Source organism: Rhinatrema bivittatum, chromosome 14, assembly GCF_901001135.1.
Source record: "Rhinatrema bivittatum chromosome 14, aRhiBiv1.1, whole genome shotgun sequence".
NCBI lineage: Eukaryota > Metazoa > Chordata > Amphibia > Gymnophiona > Rhinatrematidae > Rhinatrema > Rhinatrema bivittatum.
The window spans coordinates 46,467,171-46,488,551 of record NC_042628.1 but is presented as its reverse complement, the minus strand read 5'-3'; the positions used below and the strand labels follow the sequence as shown (position 1 = coordinate 46,488,551).

Below are 21,381 nucleotides of genomic sequence, written 5' to 3'. Positions count from 1 at the left end.
GAGCAGTTGAAAGTCAGAGAACAGCTGGAGCAGAAACTAGAAAAAACTGGAATGGATTTGGTTTTTCAGCTAAACACAGAAAATGACACTTTTTTTTTTTTTTTTTTTACAGAATATTAAGAATATCAGCCAGAACTCAGGCATATTAGAACATATTCTTAATGTGCAACAATACACACAGAGCACAGCTATTAAAATATATCACCACTTTTATTTTCCTCTTAAGTATCATTAGCACTACAGGCACTGGGGTTTCACTAGTGCTGATATTTATAGTACACATGAAGAAATAGGCAGGAGAAACAAGGACAGACATGAAAATAACAGTTCCTTATCACAGCAAGCAGAGCTCTGTGAGGAGAATTGTGCTTTCTGTGCAGTAAGGTTGTCATGACTATTCTGGTCTCCCAGAGAAAAATAAAGATGTCAAAAGAGAATTAAAACACAAAATTGGCCCACTCGTGCATTACCCAAGATTTAAAGCTATTGTATACTCTGGCAAAACAGAGAAAACAAACATGCAATCTTGAGCAGATACTTCACTGGATGTCCCAAAACATGAACACTATTACTCATCTGAGAAACTTTATATTTTGTCTGTCTCTAACTGGGAAATCCTCCCAGGTTCACATCACTATTACTAGTCTAAGGTCTCTTTCCCAGCACCAAGGGGGTAAACTATTCGCTAGTCCGAGCACTGCTCAGGGAACCAATCTGCTCTCTTGGGGTATGCCTAGGCTCACACCATCATGTCATATCCAGAGGTAAAGTGTCACTGACTGCCCCTGCAATGGATCCTCCAAAGCATGCTTGTCCTGAATCTACTAGGGGACTTTGCCTTGTGGATCTGGGGTAAATCTAAAATGCCTAAAATCTAAAAGGCAAATTTGTCTCTCTGCCTTTGGCATGTTGCAAAATGTCCAAATCTGTGCATTTTCCTATGTGAGGGGAAGGATGGAAACAGAGGGCTCCCCGAACAAAGGAAGCAAAGGGGAAGGAAAGAGAGCTTTCTCACCAAACGGGGACATGCCACACTGATTCCAACCCCCCCCCCCCCCCCAACTTCTCACTCCACGTCCATCTGGGGTGCCAAAAATGTTGGCGACGCTAGTAAACACTGAGTTGTAACTGCCAGTAAGAGAAGAATTTTTTTTTAAATTAAAAGCTCATCTTAAGGATATTCTTATATTAAGGTATAGATTTCAAAAGAAGTGCGTGCGGCCTACATGTGTGCGCTACCCAGCGCCTACATGCGCGCACATGTTATAAAATCCAGGGTTGGCACGTGCAAGGGGGTGCACAATTGTGCACTTTGTGCGCGCTGAGCCACGCTGCCTTCCTCCATTCCCTTCCCTCTAACCTATCCTCCCCCACCCCCCCCCACCACCCCCCGACTCTTGTCTTACCTTTTGCATCTGCCTCCGGGCAGGTGCAAGTTGTGCGCGCCGGCAGCCTGCCGGCACGTAATCCTCCGACACAGCAGCAATGGCTGCTATGTCAGAGGCCTCTGGCCCTGCCCACGCCCTGCCCCGGGACTTACACGCGCGGTGCTGGGCCTTTTTAAAATAGGCTCAGCGCGCGTAAGGCCAGTTACGCGCGTAACACTTTTAAAATCCGTCCCTAAGTGTTTTCTAGCACTCCTACATTTTTGGTACTCCAGGTGGGTGCCCAAAATGTAGAAGGGGTGCGGTCAGTGTCGTTCGTCTCCATTTTGGTAACTGGTTAATAGTTTAATTTTATCTCTTTATATGTTAATAAGACTGTATTCTTATAAATCATATGATTTCTTGTAAATTGAGTCCAGAAGGCAGAAACAAAACTTAATACTGATCTTTGACAAACTAATCACCCTTTGGCATAGTTTTAGCATTTCAGCAGCCTTGAGTTGTGCTGTTATTATCTTGTGTTTTGTTTTGTTGGGGTTTTTTTTCCACTGCCACCAAACTAAACTAGCTTCACAGAGATCCTTTTCATTCATCCTTTACATAGCATAACTGATGCCATATAGCATACCCCAGCAGTAGTAGCAGGAATTGCTAATGGGTACAATAAACCGAGGAAACCGTTTTTTTTTAAAAAGCCTTAAGTAAATCTGAGAGGTGAAAGATGACTGCATTTGAAAGTTGAGGCATTTCTTCTGTTGATCTTTCAGGATTTTCTGATTCTAAAGAATTCTGGCTAGGATGCTTCTTTCCATGCACTTCAGTAATTGCATGAAACCCTTCTTTTGCAGCCTCAAAGAAGAAACTGTAAACTATGTCTGGTGACGCTCCTCCACCTTACCCTGGACCACCTGCTCCTTTGTGGGAAGAGAAGCATGGCCCTCTATCCAGCTTAGGTAAGTGGAAGAAACCTTTGACTATCTAGAAATAGGACTTGGGGATCAGAGCTTGCAGCGTTTTGTGATCATTGCGTACTACTGCCTAGACTTTGTGCATCACATGTTTTGAAGGTAATAATGAAAGCCATTTCTATGGGAAAACTGTTTTATCCCAGGACAAGCAGGATGCTAGTCCTCACATATGGATGACGTCACTGACGGAGCCCTAGAGCGGGAAAACTTTCTGTAAAAGTTTCTAGAAACTTTTGACTGGCCCTATGAGGCCACTGAGCATGCCCAGCAGTCTTTGTTTTTCCGTGCTGCTGTAGGCATTCGGGACAGGAGCTGTTGCGAGACTCTCACAACAATTTCTGACTGAAAAGTCACATAAATTTCTCTATATTCTCTCTCATTGGAGTCTCTCTGGGTTTTTCCACCAGCTGGTGAGTACCTCGGTCTCATATTTTATTTTTTGAGCAAAATATTTTTTTCTCACGAACTCTCATTTTTTCATCGACGGCCGTCGACTTAAAAATGGCTACGGGCTTCAAAAATTGCCCTGTATGTAACAGAACAATGTCTATCACCGACCCACACTTAGTGTGTTATGTGTCTCGGTGAAAAGCATGATGTTAATGCTTGTTCAAAATGCGCAGAAATGACGGCGAAAGGAAGGAAAGCGAGGCAAGAGAAAATGGAACATTTGTTCCACCTACAACTTATAGCATCTCCCTCGACGTCATCAAAGTCGTCTCCGGCCGGAGCTACTAAGCGCGTCTTGCTTAAAAAACCTCGCCCGGAAGGATCGGGGGATCATTCTTCCTCACCGTCGTCCACGGCATCGAAGTCTGCCGATCAACATAAAACGAAACATCAACGTCCATCGGTGTCCGGATCCATTCCCCAGGAGGAATCGACAGCGAAGTAGCCATGGAACCAAGAAACATCGGTCCCTTCAGCGCCTGGGCCTCTTCCTCCGCAACCATCGATGCCTGATCCTCCACAGGGCTCTGTGCAGGATCTGATACCTCAGCCTCCGCCACCGCTTACAACTGCTCTGGTTCCATCAGTTGTAACGCCGGAATTGTCTGATCTCATCAGACAAGCGGTCATACAGGCTTTAAAAGATCAACAACCAATTCCGGCGGTTCCGCCGATGCACATAGCATCAATGCCGATAAATATGCCGATGCTGGTGGTCCCACTGATGCCGGTGTCGATATCGACACCGACAACCATGGAATCGATGCCTGCGCCGAGATTCATCACAGCATCGACATCCATCTATGCGCAAATACCATCGACCTCCTCGAGACCGATCTCGATGCCAACACCATCGACGTCTTCAACACCATTACGGACACTTCTAACAGCGCCTGCATCGATACCAACTACTGTTCCATCGATGCAACCACCATCTGAAGATTCTGAACCCCATGATCTAGCATTTTTTCAGCGTCTTCTACAGAGGTAATAAAATGTCATCGACAAACTTCCACCAAAAACGCTGGAGGGAGTTTCTCCATTAATCCCCTCTGATGATCCACAGCCAGGCCCTTCAGGCCTTCATCACCCACCCAGGACTTCCCCAAGATCTCCATATAGAGACGATCCAGATGACTCCTGGGATGATCAACAGACTTGACACATCTTCTGAGGACTTCATGTCTGAGTCTTCACATCCAGACCAGAGGAAAAAGTCCCCACCAGAAGATTTGTCTTTTTCCAACTTTATACAGGACATGGCAGACACCATTGCCTTTAAGCTGACTGCAGAACAAGATACAAGGCAACAAACTTTAGAAGACCTGCAGTTCGTTGACCCACCAAAGCAAGTATTGGCTATTCCAATACATGAAGTACTCTTGGATCTCCAACATCGCATCTGGGAACACCCATGTTCTGTCTCAGCAGTAAACAAGCGTGTAGACACTACATATTTGGTACAAGCAGCTCCAGGATACCAAAAACAACAACTACCACATCAATCTGTGGTAGTGGAATCTGCCCAGAAAAAATCTAAGCGTATCCGCCCACACTCATCAACCCCACCAGGTAAAGAGCACAGGTTTCTAGATTCCCTGGGAAGAAAGGTGTATCAGGGTGCCATCCTAAATGCCAGAATCTCTTCTTATCAACTGTATATGACACAGTATCAGAGAAATCTCTGGAAGCAGATGGAAGAATTTGTCACCTGTTTACCAACACAATTTCAAGAAGCAGCACAGGCCATAGTCCATAAAGGCCTAGAAGCCGGGAAATATGAGGTGAAGGCGGCCTATGACAGTTTTGAGACGGCTTCCAGGACAGCAGCTGCTGGAATCACCGCTCGTAGATGGGCATGACTCAAGGCCTCTGACCTCAGGCCTGAGGTCCAGGATAAACTTGTTGATTTGCCGTGTGTGCGGGACAACTTGTTTGGCGAAAAGGTCCAAGAGGAAGTTCAACAACTTAAGGACCATACAGAGACCTTACGACAGTTGTCACAGGTTCCACAAGAACCCTCTACACAACCTCCTTGTCGACAACCTAGGAGAGAAGCCAGATGCCCATACTACCGACCAAGGCGATATTACCCCCAAGCCTCTCGGGGTAGGTCAACTAGGCCACAACAGCGTTCCCAAGCCAGACAGCCAAGAACTACTCGCCTGCAACCTCCTCCACAGACAGGCTCAGCTGCGGGTTTTTGAAATACAAGCCATAGAACAAGTCCATCTCCTGAATCCTCGACCAGACCTCCCAGTAGGAGGAAGAGTATCCTATTTTCACACACATTGGCTAAACATAACATCAGACCAATGGGTACTCTCCATAGTCTCTCGAGGTTACAAACTCAATTTCCTCTCAATTCCACCAGAATCTCCACAGAGTTTCTTCCCACAACAAAATTCTCAGCTAATTCATCTACAAGCAGAATTATCCATCCTTCTGAGAGCCAGGGCTGTACAGCCAGTGCCCCGGACTCAGCAGGGCAGAGGATTCTACTCCCGTTATTTCTTCATTCCAAAGAAAACCAGAGGCCTATGTCCCATCCTAGACCTCAGAAATCTCAACAAATTTCTGAAAAAGGAAAAGTTCAGGATGGTTTCTCTAGGCACCATGCTTCCACTTCTTCAAACAGGAGATTGGCTTTGTTCTCTGGATCTTCAAGACGCTTACGCTCACATTCCAATATTCCCTCCTCATCGCAAGTATCTGCGCTTCATGGTGGGCCATCAACATTTCCAATACAGAGTTCTGCCATTCGGACTAGCCTCTGCTCCCAGAGTATTCACCAAATGTCTGGCAGTAATAGCAGGACACTTGCACAAAGTGTCCATGTTTTTCCATATCTAGACGACTGGCTCATCAGAAGTCAATCTCAGCAAGGAGCTCTGGCTTCTCTCAGTCGAATAATTACTGTACTTCACTCCATGGGCTTTCTCGTCAATTATCAAAAGTCCCATCTTACTCCATCTCACCTGCTTCAATTCATAGGGGCAGAATTGAACACCAACCTTGCAAAGGCCTTTCTACCCGTAGATCGGGCAAAGACACTTTCACTACTGGCAAGATCCATTTCCCTGTACGTACCGGATCAGTCCAGACTCCTGGGTTGTGCCTCCGCACCAGCAGATGGAGACAGAGCCAAACTTGTCAGGCTCCCCCTATATATACCAGGGTGCCACCCACAGCCTGTCAGTATAACTCTGTCTCCAGCAGATGGTCAGATGCCTAACCCACAGTCTTGCCTGATTCAATTAGGTGTTAGTGTATTGGTGTAAAAAGGCTAGTTAGGTTCTTGTTTGTTTTTTTCCTCTCCTTGAGTAAAAAAAAAAAAAAAAAGGGGAGATTTGTTTTTGTTGCAGGTTCTCCAGAGGATCGGGCCTGAGCCTCCCAGGGGGTTGCTAGGTTCCGAGGGGGCCATCCCCCCTGGTAGTAGGCTGCTGTGGCCAAGTGTCGAGGATCCTGCAGGTGGGAACCGGCCCAGCCGAGGTGATACCGGGGAGCCCGGCTCTCTCACCCCAACCGGCTCACTCACCCCGGCTCACTCACCCCAACCGGCTCACTCACCCCAACCACCCCAACCAGGCCGCTTCAAACCAAAAACGTGAGGTAAGTTTTACTCGCGGCGGCTCGGCGGCGCGGTTTGCTTTTTTTATTTCAGCTCCCTCCTCCCTGATCGTCGCGTTCCCCTGCGGGTTGATTTAAAAAAAAAAATTTTAGTTTTTTCTTCTCTCGGCGGCGCGAAACGACCCGGCCTGCCACGTGGCGTGGCCTGCGGGTCGGCGCGCGCATGGTTCTCAGGGGATGGGCTGGGCCCAGCCTGCATCCCCGATGAGGAAGGGACTTCGGGGGACGCACGAGGGGGTGCGCAGTAGGCGGATCGGGATGCCAGTCGCGGTGGGGGCCCCTCCCGCGGCGTTCCCGAAATGGCTGCAGGCAGATGCAGCAAAAGACGCCATTTTAGCCGGTCGCTCTGGTTGCTTGCCGTCCTCTACGGGGGGTAGGAACTCCCCGTCCTCCTTCTCTCCATGGCACACGGGGCCAGGACTTTGTTTTCTCCCGCAGGCTATTCGGGGGAGGGAGCAGGGGACATCTCAGGATCCACAAAGGTCAGCCTGGTGGCTCAGTGTTAGGACTGCAGCCTGGCATGCAGAAGGTACCCAGTTCAATCCTTGGCGATGCTACCAAGGTCGGTTGGCTCCTGTTCCTCCCTCTCCTCGGGGTTTATTTTGCCCATGCGTAGGGCTGGCAGGGGCCGTAAGTCTAGCAGGCGTACAGCAGGAGAGTCCTGGGGGCCACTGCAGGACTTTTGCGGGCAGAGCAGGCTCGGAGGGCCCTCCCGCCACAGGACCCCTCGGCTTCCCCGGAGGACACGTCAGACCAGGAGGATTTAGAGGGCCTGTCCCCACCCCCGAGGGGGGTAGAGGTCGACGGAGCCACGCCGCCAGGGACTAAAAAAAAAAAGCAGGGCCAGACTTCGGAAGGCGAGGATCCCCGGCTCATCCGTCTCTTCCATGGCGACGAATTGGGACCCTGCATTCCAGCTAGCCTGGAGCGATTACGGATTGCTACACCTCCAGTGGATTCTAGGCTCATTTCCAGGGATCTGGTGTTGCGGGGGCTGAGTGGACCCCTGCGGTTTTCCTTTCTCCACTTGCAGCTTCAAGTCTGCTATTTCGGAGGAGACACCGGACTTGGGATTAAAGTTTTCAAAGACGACGGGCACGCTTTACCCCTGCTGGAGGACGTCTTGGAAGTCCTGCGAGCTCCCAAGGGGGACGCAGCCGTGTCAGCGATCCCGAAGTGCAAGCTCCCAAGGGGGACGTAGCCGTGTCAGCGGTCAAGAAGCGCTCTACCATACCGGTCCCGGGTACCACGGCTCGGTAGGATCTTCAAGATCGGAAGTCAGTGATCCAAGTGAAGAGGATCCCTGAGGTCTCGGCCCTGGGGGCCTGGACAGCAATTTAGCTGGGCCCAACGACTTCTGGCCACTGAGGGCCTGCCGGAATAGGAGGCTCGTCAGGCCGGACGCCTAGAGCCGGTAGTGGTCTGCAGTGTGGACGCCCTGTAGGATCGCTTGCGGACCTCTGCACGCTCTGTGTCCGCTACTGGCCCGGCGAGCCGAATGCTGTGGTGGCGGGATTGGTCAGCGGATGGTGCGTCCGAGTCCATGCCGGGTACATTGCCATTCAAGGGTAAGCTGCTGTCCGGGAAGGAGTTGGAGGATATGATTTCGTTCCTATGGGGGTATAAAGAGTGTCATCTTCCGGGGGATGGTCACGGCCCAGGTCATCCTTCTCCTCCAGGTCGCATTTTCAGGGGAAACCGGTGGGCTCACGCCCAGGTGCTCCTTCCCCTTCCTCCTCCCGTCGCTCGGGGGGACGGGACTTCAGAAGACCCAGTCTATTTGGCAGGCCTGGTTCCTCACAGTCCCCGGCCCAGCCCGCACTATTATATCTAACCGGATCATTCCTCTGTGCCCAGGGTAGGGGGCTGTTTGGCTCTCTTCTACGAGGAATGGGCCAGGATCACGTCAGATCAAGGTGTACTGTCGGTAGTCAATCACCGGGCGGAGACGCAGACAAGCGCCGAGCGGTCCAACCAACCTTGGAAAGGTGGTTCGATCTGGGAACCGTTGGTCCGGTCCCGCATCATGAGCGAGAAAAAGGATACTACTACATTTTCCTTCGTAGTTCCAATGCAGGAAGGAACCTTCCGGCCCATACCAGATCGCAACTGTGTCAACAGATGGCGGCGGATCCCGTTTTTCGCACAGAGGTGCCACGGTCCGCCATTGCATCGATACGGCCGGGGGGGAGGGAATTCCTGCCATCCCTGAATCTCACGGAGGCTTATCTTTTTGGCAGGCTCAGTGCGGATCACCAGAAACATCTACGGTTATACGTCTGGGGGGAAAGACTTGCACTTGTCCAGCCTTGCCCTTTGGGCTAGATACAGCCCCCGGACCATTGCAAAAGGCATGTTGATCGTAGCGGCACAGCTGCGGAGGGAGGATTTCTGTTGCCCTTATACCTGCACTGTTGGCTGTTCGGCCGAAGTCAGAGTCCCTCTGGGGGTTTGCCATCACTCGCGACTGCGGTGGCGAACGTCACGAGGAGTCCTCTCGTTCCCTCTCAGTCCCTGGAGTTTTCTAGGAGCGTTGCTCGATACTAGCCAGGGGACGGTATTCCTTTCATCGGAGCGGGGCCACACAGATCAGGCAGGTTTGATCCTTGCTTCGGAATTAGCCGCCGACAGTTTGGTTTTATCTACAGACGATAGGATCCATGGCGGAAACGTGGGTCCTGGTAGCCTGGTCTTTCGCGCACAGGCGTCCATTACAATCCGTTTTGCTCTCCCGATGGAGCCCAGTGTCAGTGCAGTATTTTTTTTTTTCTCCCGTCACCATTGACAAAGCCAGAATGGACGGGGATCACCACGGATGCGAGTCTCCTTGGTCTGGAGTTGGAAGTCGGTTCAGGACCGTTGGGCCACGCCCTGGTCGCATTGGCCGATCTATGATCCCAGGACAGTCGGTCCGGGTCCTCTCAGATAATGCGACAACGGCGGCCTGCATCATTCGGCACTGGGGAACCGGACGTCCACTGGTGGTCCTCGAGGCTAGTCTCCTGCGGCAGTGGACGGAGCGTCACCTGCTCGGCATGGCAGCGTCTCGCATAACAAAGGTCGTCGACGTTCATGAGGATTTTAGACGCCAGTATGTTGGCCCAGGATAATGGGATCTGACAGCAGGGCTTCCCATCTCACCTGCGTCAGATGGGACACGCCGGCTAAGGTCCTGATGGCGACGTTCCGGAAGGCCAAGGCTCCATGGTTCTTGGCCCGCCAGAAAGCAACGGGGGCAGGAGGAGCACATGCCCTGATGTTCCCGTGGCCCACGAGGATTCTTCTGTACGTCTCCCTCATTGGACTCTGATCAGCGGAATCCTTCGGCGCATGGAGGCCCATCCACCCAAGGTGGTTAGGGTGGCTCCTGAATGGCCAAGAAGGCCCTAGTTGCGGATCTCCGCAATCTGGCGGTGGAGGGACCGTGGTGGTTGCCGTGACTTCCGGATCTTCTCCACTGGGATCCCATGTGTTTTTTTTTGATCAAGTAGATCGCTTTGGCGGGCGGCATGGTTCTGGAAAGGCGTCTGCTAAGGGGCAAAGTCTACTTGACCCGATGGTGTCGCCGTGCTGAGTTCGAGGATGGAGTCAACTTGCTTGGCGGTTGTGTGAGTTTGGAATATCTTCGAATCATGGTGCGTTAAACGGTCAATTCCCTCTACTCGGGCCTCCGTTTTTAACTATTTGGCTTCTACAGGAGGGTTTGGCTCTCGGGCTATCCTGTAGTTACCTAAGGGTTCTGGTAGCGGTTCTCGGTTGCTTTCGGGAGTTTCTTAAAGAATGTCCTTAGTGGCACTTCCGGTTTGGAACCGGGTCCCGATGGGGCGGATCAGTTGCGGCCACCTTGACGGTGCAGTGTATTGGAGCGTGGTCCTCGAAGCCCTATGTGCGCCTCCCTTCACACTTTTCATACAGGCAATCTTTAAGGACCTTAAGTTGAAGACAGTGTTCTAGCCAGGGGGACGCTGTGCATGGTCCCCTCATTTTCCCCACAGGTGGTATTCTCATGTGAAACTTCCTTCCTTCAGGATCTCCGGCAGTCGGAGCATTGGCGAAGGATCTGAGGAAGGTGGATGTGCGCGGATCTTTCCTGCAGTAGTTGGAGGTGTCGAATGATATTGATTTTCTAATCACCTCTTTGTTGGCTTCCAAGGATACCGTGGCTCACTGGTTGGAGGAGATTATAGGGTCCGCATAATTCCCTTTGCGGTAAATCGGTTCCGCGAGGGTTCAAGGGCCGTTCGAGGTCCCAGGCGGCTTCCTGGGTGGAGCGTATGCGGGTCTCTATACAGGGGATTTGCAGGGCTGCTTTTTGGAATCCTGGTATGCTTTTGCGCGTCATTATCTTTTGGATGCTTGGAGTTTAAGGGATGGCAACTTCACTGGTTGGAGGAGATTATAGGGTACGCATAATTCCCTTTGCAGTAAATCGGTTCCGCGAGAGTTCAAGGGCCGTTTGAGGTCCCAGGCGGCTTCCTGGGCAGAGCGTATGCGGGTCTCTATACAGGGGATTTGCAGGGCTGCTTTTTGGAATCCTGGTATGCTTTTGCGCGTCATCATCTTTTGGATGCTCGGAGTTTAAGGGATGGCAACTTCGGAGCAGTGTTTTAAGAGCGGGCCTCTCCGGATCCCATCCCAAGTAATCTCAGCTCTGGTACATCCCAGGAGTCTGGACTGATCCGGTACGTACAGGGAAAGGAAAATTAGGGCTTACCTCCGATAATTTTCGTTCCTGTAGTACCAAGGATCAGTCCAGAGTCCCGCCCTCTATGTTTTCTCAGTTTCGGAGAGTCCGCTGGGTGTTTTTGTCTGTTTTGCGAAGGTTGCGGGATTTCCTTATATGGCTCAGTAGCTATATGCTGATTTCTCTTTCCTGGGCAGGTCTCTCGTTGGGGACTGTGGGCCCGGGGTTTCTCCGGTTACTATTCCAGGAGGTTAGTTAGTTTAGTTTTCAGAGTTCTGCTTTGACATTGCGTTATACTGACAGGCTGTGGGTGGCACCCTGGTATATATAGGGGGAGCCTGACAAGTTTGGCTCTGTCTCCATCTGCTGGTGCGGAGGCACAACCCAGGAGTCTGGACTGATCCTTGGTACTACAGGAACGAAAATTATCGGAGGTAAGCCTTAATTTTCCTTTACTCACAGAAACAAGCGACAGCTCATCAGTTTCTAACCTTACTAGGCCACATGGCCTCCACAGTTCATGTCACTCCTATGGCACGGCTTGCCATGAGGGTTACCCAATGGACTCTAAGATCACAATGGATCCAAGCCATTCAACCACTACATTATCCAATTCAAGTGACCCACCAACTAAGATTATCTCTACTTTGGTGGGCAAACATGGACAACTTGCGCAAAGGCCTACCTTTTCAGCAACCAGTCCCACAGATAACTTTAACTACAGATGCATCCACCTTGGGTTGGGGAGCTCACATAGACAATCTCCAAACCCAGGGCACCTGGACAAAGCTCGAAGCAACGTTTCAAATCAAATTCCTGGAACTTCGAGCTATACGTTATGCTCTGCATGCATTCAAGGACTGCCTTTCACACAAGACTGTTCTCATCCAAACGGACAACACAGTAGCCATGTGGTACATCAACAAACAGGGAGGTACGGGCTCGTATCTCCTTTGTCAAGAAGCTGCACAGATTTGGGCCTGGGCCCTAACACACTCAATGTCTCTCCGGGCCACTTATCTGGCAGGCAGGCATTCAAAATGTTCTAGCGGATCGACTCAGTCGTCAATTCCACCCACACGAATGGTCCCTGGATCCCTCAGTAGCAACCAGGATTTTTCAACGGTGGGGTCAACCAACAGTAGACCTCTTTGCGTCACACCTGAATCACAAAGTGGACAAATTCTGTTCCTTACACAAACAGAAAAACCAGTCAGCCAAGGACGCCTTGCTCGCCCTTGGAACTCAGGCCTACTATACGCGTATTCTCTGATACCGCTCATAACCAAAACTCTAGTGAAGCTACAACAGGACAAGGGGTCCATGATACTCATAGCCCCGTATTGGCCTCGACAAGTATGGTTTCCAACACTTCTAGACCTCTCAGACAGGGATCCCATTCGCCTGGGTGTAGCTCCCATTCTCATAACTCAGGATCAGGGTTGGTTGCGTCATCCCAACCTTCAGTCCCTATCCCTGACAGCATGGATGTTGAATGCTTGATCTTGCAACCACTTAATCTTTCAACCCATGTATCTCAAGTGCTTCTAGCTTCATGTAAACCTTCAACACGAAAAAACTATTCTTCGAAATTGAAAAGGTTTAGTTTGTGGTGCAGGCAAAACAATATTGATCCTTTCTCCTGCTCCACAACTTCTCTACTAGACTACTTATACCATCTTTCAGACTCTGGTCTCCAGACTTCATCTGTAAGAGTACATTTAAGTGCAATCTCAGCTTACCATAACAAAATAGGAGATGTACCTATTTCAATGCAACCTCTCGTCACTAGATTTATGAAAGGTTTAACACCAATTCGACCACCCGTAACAGAATGGGACCTAGCAAAAGCCAGAAGAATGCTGGGCTGCATAGAGAGAGGAATATCGAGTAAGAAAAGGGAAGTGATTATTCCCTTGTACAGGTCCTTGGTGAGGCCTCACCTGGAGTACTGTGTTCAGTTCTGGAGACCGTATCTACAAAAAGACAAAGACAAGATGGAAGCGGTACAGAGAAGGGCGACCAGGAAGGTGGAGGATCTTCATCGCATGACGTACGAGGAGAGATTGAAGAATCTAAATATGTACACCCTGGAGGAAAGGAGGAGCAGAGGTGATATGATACAGACTTTCAGATACTTGAAAGGTTTTAATGATCCAAAGGCAACGACAAACCTTTACCATAAGAAAAAAATCAGCAGAACCAGGGGTCACGATTTGAAGCTCCAGGGAGGAAGATTCAGAACCAATGTCAGGAAGTATTTCTTCACGGAGAGGGTGGTGGATGCCTGGAATGCCCTTCCGGAGGAAGTGGTGAAGACCAGAACTGTGAAGGACTTCAAAGGGGCGTGGGATAAACACTGTGGATCCATAAAGTCAAGAGGCCGCCAATGAAGAGTGGGTGACTCGCCAGAATGATGGCTACTGCCTGGAGACAATACCCTTATTCAATAAACATACACATGGTTACTGTGACTCCAACATCACTCTAAGCTTCAACAGCAAGAGGAAATGTGGAAAAAAGGATTTGCACTCACAAAGACAGGAGTAGCTGGCTTGTTACGGCGGTTACTACCCCAAACCAAATATCCAAATTACTACCTCCACCTTCCTCTATTCCTGATGCCTTTCAACTAGCTTGATCACTCCATTCTTATACTTCACTTCAATGCATATCCAGCATAGTTCTCTGCTTCAACAGCAGGGGAAAAGAAAAACTGTTACTTCACACATCCAGCAGAGCTCTCTGCTTAAACGGCAGGGGAGAAGAAAAAAGGATTCACACTCACAAAGCGGGGAGTAGCTGGCTTGTTACGGCGGTTACTACCCCAAACCAAATGTGCCTGATACTTCACTTTCAATGCATATCCAGCATAGCTCTCTGCTTCAACGGCAGGGGAGAAGAAAAAAACTGATACCTCACGCATATCCAGCATAGCTCCCTGCTTCAACGGCAGGGGAGAAGATAAACAACCAATAAGGGCTGTATAACATAATCTGGGTAAAAACAAATAAGCATGGGTGTAGCTTGCTTATTGCGGCGGTTACTACCCCTACTACCTCTAACTACTCAAGCTAGATATTTCACTTGGATGCAGCTCCATCACCGCTCTCTACATTAATGGTGGGGGTGGAAGGGAATTAGAACCAAGAGCTAAGAGAAACAGATAAGTATGAGAGAAGAAATGAGGGAAGCTTGCTGGGCAGACTGGATGGGCCATTTGGTCTTCTTCTGCCGTCATTTCTATGTTTCTATGTTTCTATGAATTTGGTTTTAACAAGACTCATGTGTTCTCCTTTTGAACCCATAGATTCCTGTGATGTTAAATTTCTCACATGGAAGACTATCTTCCTCCTAGCCATTACATTGGCTAGAAGGGTTAGTGAGTTACAAGCACTTGTCACATACTCACCCTATACAAAGTTCTTGCATGACAGAGTGGTTCTCCGTACACATCCAAAATTCCTCCCCAAGGTTGTCACGGAATTCCACTTGAACCAATCCATAGTTTTTCCCACATTCTTCCCAAGGCTTCATTCTCACCAAGGAGAAAGAGCCTTACACACTTTGGACTGTAAACGTGCACTATCTTTCTACTTAAATCGCACTGCAGTCCACAGGAAATCCAATCAGCTTTTTGTTTCTTATGATCCAAACAAACCGGGTAAAGCAGTGGGCAAGCTTTCCAACTGGTTAGCAGATTGCATACAGTTTTGCTATGAAAAAGCAGGCTGTACTTAGGATCAGGCACATAAGAACACTTAGACTCAGTAAACGGTATAAAGTACCGTATTTTTTGCTCCATAAGACGCACTTTTTTCCCCCAAAGGTGGGGGGAAAATGTATGTGCGTCTTATGGAGCGAATATAAAAAAAAAAACCAAACAAAAATCTAACACCCCCCGACTCCCCCAAGACCTGCCGACTTAATTTCCTACAACCCCCCACCCTCCTGACCCCCCCCCCCCCAAGACCTGACAAATTAATTTCCTGCAACCCCCCACCCTCCTGACCCCCCCCAAGACCTGCCAAACGTCCCTGGTGGTCCAGCGGGGGTCCGGGAATGATCTCCTGGGTGTGGGCATAGGGCCGTCGGCTGCCAGTAAACAAAATGGCGCCGACGGCCCTATGCCCTCACTATGTCACTGAGACCGACCGCTGCTATTGGTCGGTCTCAGTGACATAGTGAGGGCATAGGGCCGTCGGCGCCATTTTGTTTACTGGCAGCCGACGGCCCTATGCCCACACTATGTCACTGAGACCGACCGCTGCTATTGGTCGGTCTCAGTGACATAGTGAGGGCATAGGGCCGTCGGCTGCCAGTAAACAAAATGGCGCCGACGGCTCACGCCCAGGAGATCGTTCCCGGACCGCTCCTGGACCACCAGGGACGTTTGGCAGGTCTTGGGGGGTCAGGAGGGTGGGGGGTTGCAGGAAATTAAGTCGGCAGGTCTTGGGGGGGGGTCAGGAGGGTGGGGGGTTGCAGGAAATTAATTCGGCAGGTCTTGGGGGGTCAGGGGGGTGGAGGTTGTTAATTTAAAGGGTTGGGTTTGGGGGTTCCCAGAGAAAGAAAAGTTTTCTGATCTGGGGAGTGGACCGAAATGGCCCTCCCCAGACCCGAAAACAAAATGGGGAGAAAAAAAAAAGCTATGCACTCCCCTAATTTGCTCCATAAGACGCCCAGACGCAGAGCCGGTTTAGCACAATTTTTTTTTTTTTTAATTTTCCCCCTCTGAATCCTAGGTGCGTCTTATGGTCAGGTGCGTCTTATGGAGCGAAAAATACGGTAAATTTTATTTGGCATTGTAAGTGTTCCTGGGAGATGCTGGATACTGGGTGCCCTTTGTCTTTCAAAACAACCAGCATCTCATTGAATACAGGAAGTGACCCTTCTTTTATAGTTAAACATACAGTATTGCCGAAACTTCTAGAATTACGTGACTGTACACCTTCCTCTCCAAGGGCGAGTAAAGGCACATTCAGTAAGAACATAAGAGCAATGTCAACCTCAGTAGCATACTATCATTCAGTGCCAATCCTTGACATATGTAAAGCAGCAACATGGAGTTCTCTCCACACCTTTGTAGCTCATTACTGTTCGGACAAAGAAGGACGACAAGATTCAGCCTATGGACAATCTGTCTTAAAGAACTTGTTTCCAGTCTAAACCCAACTCCTTCTACATCCAACCTGCTGTGATCTTCGGCTGCCTCATTTTCAACAACAATACTTCACTGTTGTTTCAGTACACAATGACTCAGCCTCTAGCTTGCTAATCACCGATATGTGAGGACTAGCATCCTGCTTATCCTGGGATAAAGCAAAATTGCTTACCTTGTAATAGGTGTTATCCCAGGACAGCAGGATGTAGTCCTCACGAAACCCACCCGCCACCCCGCGGAGTTGGGTCTCATACCTTTTATTATTTTATTTTTGCTAAAGCTTATTGCTACATACGAGACTGAAGAGAGACCCCTGTGGCAGAGAATATCATGGCATGCTGGGCATGCTCAGGGGGCTCAGAGTGCCAGTCAAAGGTTTCTAGAAACTTTGACAGTAAACTTTCCCGCCTTAGGGCTCCGTCAGTGACGTCACCCATATGTGAGGACTACATTCTGCTGTCCTGGGATAACTCCTATTACAAGGTAAGCAATTTTGCTTTATGTGTGGAAAGGAGGTCTTTGTTTCTTGCTCACCTTCTGTATGGGCAAAATTGCCCGAGTTGTTCTACAACATGGATAACTTTTTGCCCACATTATTAAAAGGCATTTGCTAGGGAGAAGGTGGAGGATAGGATAACACATATAGGGGTGAATTTTAAAAGCGTCGCTCGCATTAAAGGGCGCACATACGGGAGGGCCGCGTGCGAGCAACGCATATTTTAAAAGCCGCAAATGTACACACACATACACACACACATATATACACATGTAGAGTTAAAAAAGGGGGGGTGCGGAATTGGGGGGCAGTCTGGGCCCGGGCCCAAATTTTACCCATGTGAATCTGAATTTTAAATCCGGTGGACCCAGCGCATGGCAACGCACGGCATGCTTACTCTGCTTTTGATGAGATGGAAGTCTGCATAAATATCTGTTTAGGCCTAAAACGACTGGGTGAGGGATCTGGGTCAGCTGTGGGGAGTGCAGGCTGGAGGAGCTCGAGATGGAGTGGCAAGCTGGTGGAATAACTGGTAAAACTGAAAACGTCCTTCACATGGACAGGTTTTAAATTCGCTAACCTGCTAATGTTGAAGTCGACAAAGTCCAACGGAAGATGCGTGAATTACTTTTGCTTAACAGCTTAAAATTAAGAGCACACATAAGCATGGTAGGCGTATTTTAAATCCTATGCTAGTAATTTTAAAATTGTGGCAAATGAGCGCCTATGCACCCATTTTAAAGTTACTGTCATAGCTTTTTGCGTAATCAAAATTATGCATGTTTCTGCCAGAAAAATTGCCCACATGGGAATACACATCCACATTTATCTTGCCTATAAACAGCCATGTCTGCTCACCTTAAAGCAAGCAGTAGGAAATATTCCCTCCTCCCTCAGTTCTTTATGCACTCCAGTACTAGTGGTAAAATTGCCTCTGTTTCTGGGCCTCAGCTTATGGAAGCCCTGGCAGAAGGATATTGTTGCCTCATTCCATCTTTGTTGGAAAAGCAAATGTAATCTTTCTTGTTTCCTCTTCAGGAGTAGCATCCCCTGCTGTGACACAGCCTCTGAGTATGCCAGTCCCTCCTCCGGGCTACGGACCCCTAGCTTATGAGGTGGCACAGCCTGGTTACATCCCTCCATACATGCCTGGAGAAGGTGGCTTGCCGTACATGCCCCATGGTGAGTCTGCAAGGAAGGGAGGCTGCAGAGGAAAAGACCATTTCAAGGGTTAAATCACTTCACATTCTAAAACCTTGTGCTAAATATAGGATCTGAATATTTTGGGCAGCCCTAATGTCTCAGTTTATGCACCAGACGCTTCTAGTCAGGAATCTGGTTAATTCCTGGGCCCAGGTTTCTGCTCCAAGCATTGAAAGTTATTCCACCCAGCCCTTCTGATGGCCCTGCCAAGCTGTTCTGTAACTTAAATAAGGATGGAAACAGGGCCTGGAAAGGAGCAGAAGTGCTTGCACCTTGGACATAGCAAAGCCTCGAGATGGGTATAATCCAGCAAGCTGCGCTGAATGCAGGCATCTCTGCTCTGGGGTAGTGATGTGTGGGGATCAAGGTCCAGAGAGAAGGAGAAAGGCAGTCTGTTGAAGAAAACAATGTTGAAGTCAATACTGAAGAAAGTTTTTGTTGAGTAACTTCTGAGTTTTAAATTTCCTGCCTCTTTCAGTGGTGAAAGTTTTAGCCAAGTAAAGAGGCAAGGCAGGGAGTCTGGTATGGGCCTGGCTAAAAATGTATCCAGCTAGCACCAGTATTCATCGCAGGCCAGATAAACTTAACTGGGTAAGTCTGGTCAGGAAAAATCAATCTTAAAATTATCTGGGGTAAGTTTAGCAGGCACATTACACTGAATATCCAGATAAAGGTAACCCTTGGTGACTTTCCCCACTCCTTGGCATCCTCAGTGTTGGCTTGTAAAGATTGCACAGGGCTTCGGTTTTCGGGGGGGGAGGGGAAGCAATTTTCAAAAGCCATTTACAAATGTTGATGACTATTTACTCACCTTCATTCAGCAGTCAGAAAATTGCTCACCCTCCCTGTGGGCAAAAGTAAATGCATGTTCCACAATTCCATTCTACTTTTTGCAGAGATCAGCCAGATCTAGCATATCCTTTTTTTAAATAGTAGATTGTCTCACAGATATGTGTTCAAGGCCTGCGTTAAGTACGCCGGTGTGGGTGGTAGGACCCAAGCATATCACTCCGCTATGGGCTGCAGTGTGAACCATCACCTGGGCATGTCTCAATGAATTAAGTGGAGCCCCATGGCATTCAGGCACCTGGCAATCATCCAGTGTACATTTGAGGATCCAAGCAGATGAGTCGGTGGTGGACGAAGGGAAGTGCATCAGCAGCAGTGGAGGATCGGCAGGAAGCGGAGACGACATCAACCGTGGTATTTTGCCCAGAAGATGGGAAGCTCCAAATTTTGAAGTCGCACAGGGCAGCTAGAAACCTTGCATCAGCCCTGAATACAAAACTTTTTTTTTTTTTAAATGCTATTTAGTCAGTTCTCTTGCCAAAGTATGGAGATGGATTTGGAGGACCTTTTTTTTGCCTTTAGTGGGTAACCCAGAAGTTTGCTCCAGGTCTGCAGAACTTAATTTCTCCATGCATAAGCAGGACAGAAATTAGCCTCAGAAGTGGAGAATGTCATTCTGACAGTGCCAAGATGGAAAAGCTTTCTCAGATCTCAGAAAAACCGTCTAGCCACTGCTATGCAAGTCTCCTTTGTCTGCTTTTGCTCTCTTCAGTTGCTTAAGAATGTTTGCCTTTGTTTTCCTAGTTTTCTTTTATTACTAAATTCTCTTAATTTCTTTTTGTCATACTCCACAAAAAATACATTTTTTCTTTTTCTTTTTTTTACTTTTGCCTTACTAACGTTCAGATTTTAGTTCAGTTTGACTGTGTGGTATAGCACGAGCGATCTGTGGCTTTTCTAGAGAACAAATCCACGCTGGACTCTAACTCCTCTCATACAACTTTATTCTTCACAGCAATAAACATAAACCCCAAACTGCTTACCTTGCAGTACTTCACCAAAATAACATCAGTAGGTCAATTACATAATTAGGAGCTACCTTCTGTTCCCGGGGCCATCCTTTGCTCTCCTCTGAGCCTAAGCTATATTCCTACTTAGAGGAGCTGCCTTGCACCCAGAATGCCTTGCCTTAAGGTGGACCAGGTCCAGGGATCTGGGACCGGTCCTTTTTAAGGTGCTCTGAGGGTTTCTCTGGCATGCTCTGCCATGTATCCTCCTGCTCAGCTCAACCTTCTTAGGTTAAACAATTGCTCTTATGAGGGCTATGTCCATAATTAGGAACCTCTCACTCTTGTTCTCTTTTCTTGCTCTCCCTTGGGGTTTCTTCTTTCTTTCTTCAGCTACATTCTGAGCCCTTAACGCATAGGGTATCTCTTGTTTTCCCGCAGTTAAGCAGGCTGAATTAGCCATGCTGTCTGGGAGCGCACCTCGCGGCTCGTTGCAGGAACTTCTGAGAAAATTGAAAGACATGCTACTGCACGTATGCGCAGTACCTTCACACGTGTCTGCCTGCATTGCCTCAGTTTTTTGCTTTCCCGCACAACAACGGTCGTGGATTCTTCTCTCTCTCTCGCCTCTTCTACTGTTTTTTATTTTTTTCCCTCTCTCTTTCTGTCTTTGCTTAGGAAAACCCCCAACAGCACTGCTATCATGGCCCCTAAAGCCCCGGGGTTTAGGTTTTGCCAATGCGGCAAAACCATGTCCATCACCGATTGACATGTGGTCTGCCGCTGCCTAGGGCCGGACCTCGACCAGGCATCTCCCCAGGCCCAGTGTCAGTGGACTATCAGAATTGTGGAGCTGAAAAATGCACAATCTTCAGGCTCCTATGCCCCCTCCCAGCGATCGGCACACTCCACTCCAGGACATTAGCCCAAAAGGCTGGATGGCCAGAGACGAACGTCCTCCCTGCAACCTTCATCCATTAAGTCGTACATGGCCACATCCCCCGAAGATCTGGGCAGGGGAGGAGCGGTTGGGCCATGTTGAGGAGGCCTCGGCACCCAGGACACCTCCTGCGTTGAGTGTGTCGACCAAGGCACCCCAGCCGGAAACGTACGCAGGGCCACGCTGCTGGTCCCGATGCATCATGCCGCCCACAGCAAATCTCCCAACGTTACACATACGAAGATTAGGGCTGCTGCATCAGACCCTGCAGCGCCAAAGTGCACCCCCAAATCATCTGCGCAAGGGGCAGTGAAGCATTCGACATAGCGGGCGCTGAAGCAACCCGCGTACTCACCATAGAGGCCAACTTCGCCGGGAAAGGCCAAGTTCCACCACTCAACCTCAACACACCTGATGCATCAGCGCCATGCCGCCACATGACTCATCGGGGAAGAGCCACTCTAGGACTCCACCAGCACTCTTGACCCTCTCCGATGTCGATGGCTCTGGGCCCTCGAAGGTGGCTGCTACACACCCGTCTGGCCCTTCACTCTCCTCAGCTTCCGACGAGCATTCAGGAGCCCAGAAACGGAAAAGGCTTCACCCGGCATCCCCAGAAGGGGTGCCAGCAACATGAGTCACTCGGACCGTTTTACAGATCACCTGAA

The 21,381-nt window shown here is 49.2% G+C and overlaps 1 protein-coding gene across 8 annotated transcripts in view; it reads left to right on the top strand.

Moving 5' to 3' along the window:
• The window catches only part of CDIP1 (cell death inducing p53 target 1), a 107,177-nt gene that overhangs the window by 58,257 nt on the left and 27,539 nt on the right, over positions 1 to 21,381 (top strand). For all 8 annotated transcript variants that reach the window (XR_003852593.1, XM_029576469.1, XM_029576466.1 and 5 more), the window contains 2 exons: positions 2,234 to 2,338; positions 17,813 to 17,956. Coding sequence is in view for 7 of the 8 variants with exons in the window: in XM_029576472.1 (XP_029432332.1) it covers positions 2,257 to 2,338; positions 17,813 to 17,956 (226 nt within the window). In the remaining variant the exon portion in view is untranslated. The remainder of the gene's footprint in view (positions 1 to 2,233; positions 2,339 to 17,812; positions 17,957 to 21,381) is intronic.